We start from the raw sequence: 9,617 nt of genomic DNA on the forward strand, positions 1-9,617 counted from the left end.
CAAAAACAATAAATTTCTATGAACTTAATGAAGTTTATTGCGGCGGCAGTAGAGGGTAGCGCGTAGGCAATATGCGCGAGGGTTCCGTTTCATTAAAATATGTGATGATAAGGGTGACAGTAGTGGCGGCACTAAACGACGCGAGGCCCCAAACGGAGCATATAAAAATCCCCAGTTTCAACAGTTTCGTCAGTAGGATTATAAAAAAGGCCCTCTGAGGCACAGTGCGAGGCCCCAGGTGGTTGTCCAGTTTGCCTCCTAAAGCCGCCTCTGGGTGACAGAACGAGACTATCTTAATTATTCCTCATCGTTAATCCGGGACAGCTCCAACAAATTTAAGGTAAACAACAATCGAACTTCACTTACGGGTCAGTTCACTTGGCTTTTATTGTTGAAATATATGGGTACAGTTACTTAGGTCCTAACTATAAAGCCATGTGCGAAACCACAGAATTCAGTTAGTAAATATGGTTTATGAATAGCACCGGTCACATTAAACACGCAAATTTATTAGCCGAATTCGAATATTAATCATATTGGGATAAATTTATTTCAGTATCTATTTCCTCTTTAATATTTGATTTCATTGAAAATGTGCCCGTAATGGGAATATTTCTTGGAACTCGAAACTTTCACCCACGATTTGTTTGCAAGGTCTCATGAAGCAGCTTATTTTAGTATGAAAGTGACCCACAACTGAAATAAGTTTGAGTTGCTCTTGAAATATAAAAGTTGTATTTTTACTTCTTCCTGTGTGTACTGAGAAATTTATTTGCAATATGAGTTGCAATTTGAAACGTCACTTTAATAAAAATATGAGAACTATTCTCGGTAGTTTTTACATGACCTCTAGAAATATGAGGAAATTAATAATAATTTCATTTCAACTTCTGCACTGAACAAACTAAACAAATCAAATGTTCGTGAATATGAATGTTATAGCTGCCAAAAATAATTTAATGAGTGGTCTAAGTTTACCCATAACAAATAAGTAAATTAACTGCGGTGCAGTGTATTACGGTCAGGGCCCTTATTCTGTATGATAGTGTAAACGCGTAACGCGGCCGTGTCATGTTATCTTCGAGAAATGTGCGTGGAATGGTATTCTGTAAGCCAAATTTCTATAGTCCTAAACATGATGCGTTGTGTTACGTGCTTGTTACGCACTGTCAAAATAACGTGCGGGATAGAGAATAAGGCCCCAGTACATTGTGTAAGGCGCGCCAAGCAAACACCAAACCATAAGCAATACCAGCCCTGTGTTACAGCGTGACTTGTAAAATGACCTAATTTAGTTGAAAACTTGTAGATTGCATCAAAGGCAATCGATTTTGTTATATGAGGCCCTATTCAGTACTCAACAGTTAACGAGAAATTTTATAAATTAATAAAACATTTGTCACACTTAATATATTTCATTTATAAAATAAACGGCTAAATAGTTTTATATAATTGTTTTAAACATGCTATGATTCCATAATAAAAAATAAAATGTTAAAATGTTACGATACGTTTGAAATGATATCCTTAAATAAATAAATTTCGTATTTTATTAACTTAAGTTTTTGACAAAAACTGCTGTTTATTTCAGAAAATCTCCTAATGAGTAAATTTGCAAAAGTGAGTTAAACCTTTATTTATGCAACTTTTTAATTAGGTATAAAACATCACAATTTTAACGTTTGAGTACTGCTCTGGTACGCATTGTGTTGTATGCATCTTATTAGGACGTACTAAGATAAACGTATTATTCTTTGAAGAGAATATTTTTTATTTTTTTTACAAACCTTGCTGGACTTGTGAGCCTTTGTTCCTAATAAATGCGCATTCTCTGACGTAATTAACTTCTAGTTATTCTAGGAAATAAATTTCTTGTCTGTCCAGCTGCATTAATTATTCTTTAAATCGGTTCATCGCTAGTATATTTAGATGAATATTTATTGGTATACCAAAACAATCATATGAGCATGTGCTCCCAGGCATAAAATCTAAGGGTACGAGACCAAGGCACAGTGCTAGCCGAGCAATAAGCCCGCTTGTTCGAGTATTTATCTGTTTATACACACCAATATAAAGACTTCAACCGTCTCAGTTGTAAAGATACCCTGAGCTCACTACCGGGCAGTATTTATTACATGGCTGATATTATTACAGTAAAAATCGCAAGTCTTTTCACAAATGTCATAATTTGAGTAAAAGTAGCAATTACTTTGACAAATACTTAAGAAATAAATTCACACTTCCAAAACAAGCATCGTACTTCATTAATTCCAGGGAATATGGAAGGGAAAGACAAAGGAAGACACATTTCACGTTTCACTTTCGTGTACGTCATATGTAATTAACCAATATCTATTTCAGACGGTGTCTATGGATCACATCGTTTACACGTACGGTATTGGATTTCTCGGTCTTTACGATTTCGCGACGATGTCACCGTACACAATGATTGACAACGCTGTGGTGATATTCGCAATATTGTTCACTGCTATAGCGTTCATCAGGTCGTGGATTGTAAGGATATTGTACATGGTGCTGACGAATTGCGTTGAAGTTGAGATTTCTGTGACACCGCATTATCTTTTATTCGCCATTTTGCCGTTGAGCACTGAGTTTCTTTACGCTCACAAACTTTATATTTTTTATATTTATTCGAATGTCATGGTTGCCACGATGGCTTATCTTGTAAGTATGAATGGTTATTATTTGCTTATATTCTCTATACTATTAAGCATTTAAAAACCTTAAATAATACATTATTGTTACAAAAATATGATTTCGCTTGTGTGATTTTTTTAATAAGAAACATAGTGTTTTCTTGTAAAAGCTGCGTCTATAGTCCGTACAAGGACGTTTTTTAATACCAGATATTCATACATATAGTTATCCGGCGTTCTACGCTTGAAACATAATATTAGTATACTCCGAAAACGAGTAGGTACAATATTCAGCCATAGCAGTACAGATTCAAATTCTCCATAGAAAATGGAAAATGGGATTGTTACTTCACGTCAGGTATCGTATTCGATTCATCAATATGCATTGGTTGCAGGCTATGTTGACGTTGACAATGTCGAAGTTACTCCATAATGAGTTTCGCTCCATCAAAAATATTTACATAGTCGGTATACTGTGTTTCCTTGGTTTTAGTCTCTCTGTGCCCATAGTTGTGGTGAGTAAGTCAATTAGTTTATTAATTTCCATTTTATGTTATAAATGTGAAAATTGTATCAAGATATTTAGATGTTTATTAAAATGAACACGAAAACTGTGGAACTGATTTCACTGAAATTGTATTCCTCAACGAGCTTAATATAATTTAGTAGGTATTCAAAGCAATTAACTAGTTGTTCTTATTATATACTCATATTAACTTGAAGGCGGTATTGTTGAACGCGAAGCAGCGACAGAAACGGCCAGAGACAGACAGAAAGTCGAATAAAAGAAACTGTACAGAATATTTCACAAAGTCATTTCCTTTAAACAACTCTACTGGTATAAAACATTCAGTAGTTGTACAAAAAATTCATCGCCCCAGTTTGTGAGCTGAGATCGAACATCGCACATGCACACACATCTTGACAAGGTTACTTCGTATACAAAACGAGTGCTCCTCGTAATTTGGTTTACGGCGCGTACGTCCATATTTATGAATGGCGTGCTGCGTTCCGTATTTCTTTTTTAATGAATATTATGATTGGTATGTTTGTAACATGATGTGTTTGAATTCGCAGTCGATGACGACCATAGGTCGAGTAAAAGGATTAATATATGGATTAAATGTGGTCGTTTTATATCTGGGTGGGTTCAAAGTGGCCATTGTTATGTGGGTGTACGGGGTACAGAGGTTTTCAACCGATATACACTTTTGGCTCGGCTTCAAGCCAACGAAGTTTTGGGCAATATGTTGGATGTTGTTGCCTATCGTGCTTTTGGTAAGTTAACAAAAGATTCAGTTACATTCTTTATTTCTAAACTTTACGTGGTATTATTTAATTTGTATTATTATATGTAAATAAGGTTTATTTTCGGTATGATTAAAGTAATTGTTAGTTGGTTGATGAATCAAGTGCATATTACGTCTGGATAGGTACAACGGTATTTTATCTTACTGCAACTTATGTATACATGAGGTGGGCTATGTATGCATTTGAAAGACATTTTAGTCGTAGTATTAATGGGCGATATAAAATTTTACGTCTAACATCTTAGTACTCAGAGTGACAACCGCAGAACATTTGCAAAGTCGGCTAGGCTTTGCTATAGGAGGATATTATATTGACTAGAGAGCAATTGGGCAATTGAGGTTCCCATTTAACAAGTTACTCGTGTAATTATTAGTTGCATGAATAGACATACTATTTTCTTTTTATAAAGGAGACTATAAAAATAACGTTTCCTCAAATGTTTTTATTAAAATTCCAGGACGAATGCAAAAGCATATTTTTATATCTCCAGGAATTTTGCTTTGTTATGAGATTTCTTATATTTATTTTATTGTGAAATGCATCCTCCGTTTGCGTATATTGCTTTAAAGAACCTAAAAAAATATTCATATTAACAGCCCTTGTGGCATGAAGGACGGCGTTGACTATGAAATGAGTGAGCGTTTGATTCATGCGACTAGGCAACCTGGGTTTGTTCAGAACATAAATATTTATTCGATTCTGGGCGTTCTCCGGAAATCTTTGATTGGTGGACATCCATATTACTTGCGAAGGATAAATACTTCCCAAAGCAAGACCACTTTTTGATGGTACTGTTTAGTATCTATGGGTAAAGGTAATCGAATTATGTGGAGTCATAACTAAAACTTATATCACAGTGAATGAAGATTGCCTACTTTGGGTTTTAATACATTTCTAACTATTAAAATTGTATTGATAATTTTATTCGCAATTTATTTCAGATATTTTTTATCAATAGAGTATATTCAATTACTCAAATGACTGATTTGAAGCAAATATTGGTGGCCACAGTATGGATCGTATTTTCAGTGATAACTGTAGCCATCTTTCACATAAAAACAATCGCAAGGTATATAGTCAGGAATGTAAGTATAATTTACTTACGACCAAGTATTCATTAAGGGTTAAATTTAATGTAATCCCTATTTGCCGACGTTTTTATTGGAATTAATGACTTTTACATTAGCTGTTATGATTTTTCTCTAGTATGAGCAGGGCAGTGTGTCTCTACTGCACCTGATGTTAAGTGATTTGGGGTACAGTCGACCGACATGTTACATGATTGTTCCTCGCCAGTCGACACGAACAGGCCGGTTTAAAACCGGATGTACACCGGGTGAAGCCGGAACGCGACACACTCGCTGAGGAATATTTTACAGTTTTAAACCGCCTGTTACTGTTTTACTATGTTAAAGTGGTTTAACAACATCTTTAGGCATCTTATGGGCCTCAAAAGCCACTGCAATGCTTCTGAAATGTTTGTGAAGGTAGGTATTAACACATTTAATTCGAAACGAAATTAAAAAAAAAACGAATCGCGTCCTTTGTGGCTAGAGTTGCCTCAAGTAAGAACTCCATTATTAGGAGTCTAGCTGAGAGGCTGATGATTACGGCATCGTATTGTCGCCGGGTAGAGATAACCTCCCAACTTTTATAGTTATTCTTTTTTTTTATATAGATTAATTTTGTCACTAAAATTATATATTGTGATACGCATCATGGGTCTACAATAAAGTATTATTATTATATTATTATTACCAACCACGTGTTAACTTATCACACGGTTAATTTAAAAAAACCTTTCCAATTAACTGTCACGTTTTTGTTTTACTTATGTGCTTTTTACATTTGGACGTATATTTTTTGGGGATCAACAATTACTTAGACATGGTAAAATAGACGCTTAATCACTCCAACAAATGCCTTTACTCTTTCTTGGAATTTAGGTGCGGGAACCAAGATAATTTGTGAATATAATAATATATAAAATAATAATATCAGCCCTGTGTATACTGTCCCACTGCTGGGCGTGGGCCTCCTCTAACTACTGAGAGGGATTACGCCTCAGTCTACCACGCTTTCCTAGTGCAAATTGGTAGATTTCACACACCCTCAAAATTCTTATAGAGAATTTCTCAGATATGCAGGTTTTCTTACGATGTTTCCTTCACCGTTAAAGCAAGCGATAATTCACAAAGAATACACACATAATTATCTCTAGAAAAATTAGAGGTGTGTGCCCTTGGGATTTGAATTTACGGACATTCGTCTCGGCAGTCCGTTCCACACCCAACTAGGCTATCGTCGCTTTATTTTGTGAATGTATGTCCAAAATTTTGCGCGATACTCGGAGGTCTTGTCATTACAGCATATTGAATTTCAATTTCATCACTGTTATTTGCGAAATTGTCGATATCCCAATTAATATTTATTACTTATGTAAAGCTACCACCATGGTATGCCGTTTCAATTTGTAACTTGAAACATAAAGTCTTTGAATTTTAACATGTATTGCATCTGTGGCTTCCTAGATTATAGATCTAACACCCGTTTCCTAGTACAATAAAGTGGCGTGGCGTTATTCCACAACACCGTGCTAGTACCTATACTGTTCTTTGAACTAGTTTTCACTTTCATTTTAGATAGAGTTTAAACGGCTGTCCACTTACCGGCGATGCTTTCAGCGTTGTCTACGTCTGACAGCTACCGTCAATTAAAAAAAAACTTCACTGCGCTTGGCAAATTGTGCATAAAATCTGTCGATAATTAACTTCTCAGTGTAAAAAGGCGTTTGCTGGGCATGTTTTATCAAAAGTAAACGTTGTCTGTGGATTAGAGTTGCTCACAAATGAGGCATAATTTAAAAGGCCTTATTGACTTTAAATTAACTTTTTAATTGCCATGCACCCATTCCAATCCGAACTATTACGGTTGGAGTCTGAAGTGCTTTAGCGTTGCACACAAAAAACGTTAACTGATATTGACTTTAGATAAGTACCGCCCCGTGCTTCCGAGCCGGGAAAAAGTTTCTGAATTTATTATAGATTTAAATTAAAAGAATTTGTAAGAGATGAAGCTATTACTTGGATTTCTCGATGGAGTTATTTTTGTAGATCTTTTTGTGTAATGCAGATTTAAGATATTTTGTAACGTCATATTTTATGATGGCAGTATGATAATTATGATCTACAAATGATGCTATGGTGCACTTATAACGTTTTTATCTTGTCTATTGAATAGTTTTAAGGCTAATTATTTAGTTTTTCACACTTTGATCTCGTATGGTATAGCTAAATTTGGTCTAATAAATGCATTTATTGAATTTGCCAACCAAATTCCATGGCTGCATATTATTGAATTTTGTATAAAAATAGGATAACACATTATATGTGGCCATAGTTGACTGCCTCGGTGGCGTAGTTGTATTGCATGTCCGGTACAATAGCGCTCTGAGGTCCTGGGTTCGAATCCCGGGTCGGGCAAAGTGATATTTAGGTTTTTCTGCTATTGGTTTGTTTGTTTGCCTTATTATTTTTTTTCTTAGCAATTTTTTTTTCTAAAATTGCTTTATTTCCAGAACTGGATGGGAGATAATATAAAAAAGGTTGTAAGGCTATTTCGCAGTCTTAATAAAATAATGACCCATTACAAAATTTTGCCAAACTACAACTACTACTACTACTTACAAAATGCCAATTTGTGGTAATCGTCAAACAACCACTTTCTGTTTGCGACCTTTTAGTTTTTTCCCTTTTTTTTCATACTATAGGTTTCATTTTTCGCCTATCTTTAATAAGCTCAATTTTATAGCAACTTCAAAAAAAAGGAAGCAAACAAAAATTAGTTTTCCGACGATTGCCACAAATGAACAATTTTGAAATAGGTCATTATTTGATTGAGAGTGCGATTTATTAGTTTAGGCTGTTTATAACTGGACAAAATTCAAAACAGTTCTCATCTATGCTCCTCAAATTATAATACGTATAATTATTGTATTTGATATCCGCGATATATTGAATAAATAAAAAACTGAATACAGTCAAACTATAAACAATAAACAACTTCTCTTCATTTCCGTTTAATGTAAACTATCTAGAACATCTAAGAAGGTTAAGTTTGAGTGCAGTCTGCCAACTAAAACGATGAAAATGAAATTAATCACGCCGTCACAGTCCTGGCCACGATCGTAAGATGTTGCTCCTCCATCGGCCAACATTAACTTAATGTACTTAGTTAATTATCCGCTTTGTCATGAAATTACAAAGAAAAAATAATTACAATTAATATAGGCTCTTTATATTTTATTTTGTTTATTGCTGAACAAAGGCGTCTTTATTTCAATACGGGACTCTGAGCCTGTGTGACGTCACTAGATTCATTGGCCTAGCGCAGGACTACGGTCCTACACTAGTCTAATCCTTATCATGCTTTAGATTAATGATGTTTTCCATATTCTTGATCGTTTGCTTACTTTTCCCTTGGCATGTCTAGGCCACCACGTCACTAAGTGAAAGAAAAATATATAAACTAAGTAAAAATACTTCATTATTGCACGTTCCAGAATTTAGTCGCTGCATTTAAGTCTAGCATAAAATACGGCCCTCCCGATCCGGAAGATCGCAAACGTAGAAGAAACTACAACGAAACTGTGAGATTGAGGCAATGTAAACACAACTGCAATATTTTAGATGTAAGCATTATTATTATTTTTAATAACATCCTAAGCGAATATTCTCTATGCTGCAGTTGTAAAACAATTCGTGTTTTATCGATAAAACCAAAAGATAAAAATCGTACGCGAATAGACTCAGTACGAAAATCACTTGTAGCGGTCACGCCAAAACATATTAGTATGTTCCGTCTAAATTTTGAGGTACAGAAAAGCGGTCACACGGCCTGTCCAAAAAGCTTTTGCTTCCGAGTGAGGTCACGCCAGCTAACGGTCTTAAAACAGTGCATGCGCAAAATTGATCAAAGCGAAGAGGACTGAAAACGAAAAAGGCCACTGGCACTGACCTAGACACGAGAACGTTAAATATACATCGCAATAAATGTATGTATATTATCGCGAGCTTTCGACCTGGGACTACTAACGTTCGCCTGGTTTGTACAGACTACGATAGACTTGATATATATCTTGCAATTCTTAAAGAGCGTTAAAACTTTATGCGTACAATGTGTGAGGCTTTAGTACATCCAAAAATTATTACATATGCAGTCATTTGAAATAAATATTCTATAGGAGATATGAGGAAATATTTTAATAAAACAAAATCTTGCGCTTTCAGTGCAGCTTTACGATATTTTTAGTTTTTAGTATACTTATAGTATATTTAGTATATAGGTGAACGTGGTTTTCGAACAGCTGTCAACGTATATACGACTACTTAAAGAAATATAATGAAAAAAAAATCCAGTAAGTATAACATAACAATCAAAATAAATAACCAATTTGTTGCAGGATGTCATGGAATGTAATCACATGCCAATAATGTTTAAGAGCAGATCAACGTTATCGAAGTCAAGTTCCTCCTTATCGTTGACCAATATATACGAAACTGGAACCAAAAGTAAAATAAAATCGACAAGCGGAGTATTTGAAGTAGATTCCCACCATTGATTTGTGCAATTAATATAGAGTGAACAAGC

At 34.8% G+C, this 9,617-nt stretch overlaps 1 protein-coding gene across 2 annotated transcripts in view; it reads left to right on the plus strand.

Annotated features, from left to right (window-relative positions):
• LOC115446094 (sodium-dependent nutrient amino acid transporter 1) overlaps nt 1-9,617 on the plus strand; it is a 28,014-nt gene extending 18,397 nt beyond the window's left edge. For both annotated transcript variants that reach the window (XM_037444153.1, XM_030172656.2), the window contains 6 exons: nt 2,362-2,685; nt 3,053-3,172; nt 3,735-3,935; nt 4,910-5,053; nt 8,530-8,658; nt 9,430-9,617. In XM_037444153.1, coding sequence (XP_037300050.1) covers nt 2,362-2,685; nt 3,053-3,172; nt 3,735-3,935; nt 4,910-5,053; nt 8,530-8,658; nt 9,430-9,588 — 1,077 coding nt within the window. In that variant the 3' untranslated portion in view covers nt 9,589-9,617. The remainder of the gene's footprint in view (nt 1-2,361; nt 2,686-3,052; nt 3,173-3,734; nt 3,936-4,909; nt 5,054-8,529; nt 8,659-9,429) is intronic.

This window comes from Manduca sexta, chromosome 27 (assembly GCF_014839805.1).
Source record: "Manduca sexta isolate Smith_Timp_Sample1 chromosome 27, JHU_Msex_v1.0, whole genome shotgun sequence".
In the NCBI taxonomy this organism is placed as follows: Eukaryota; Metazoa; Arthropoda; class Insecta; order Lepidoptera; family Sphingidae; genus Manduca; species Manduca sexta.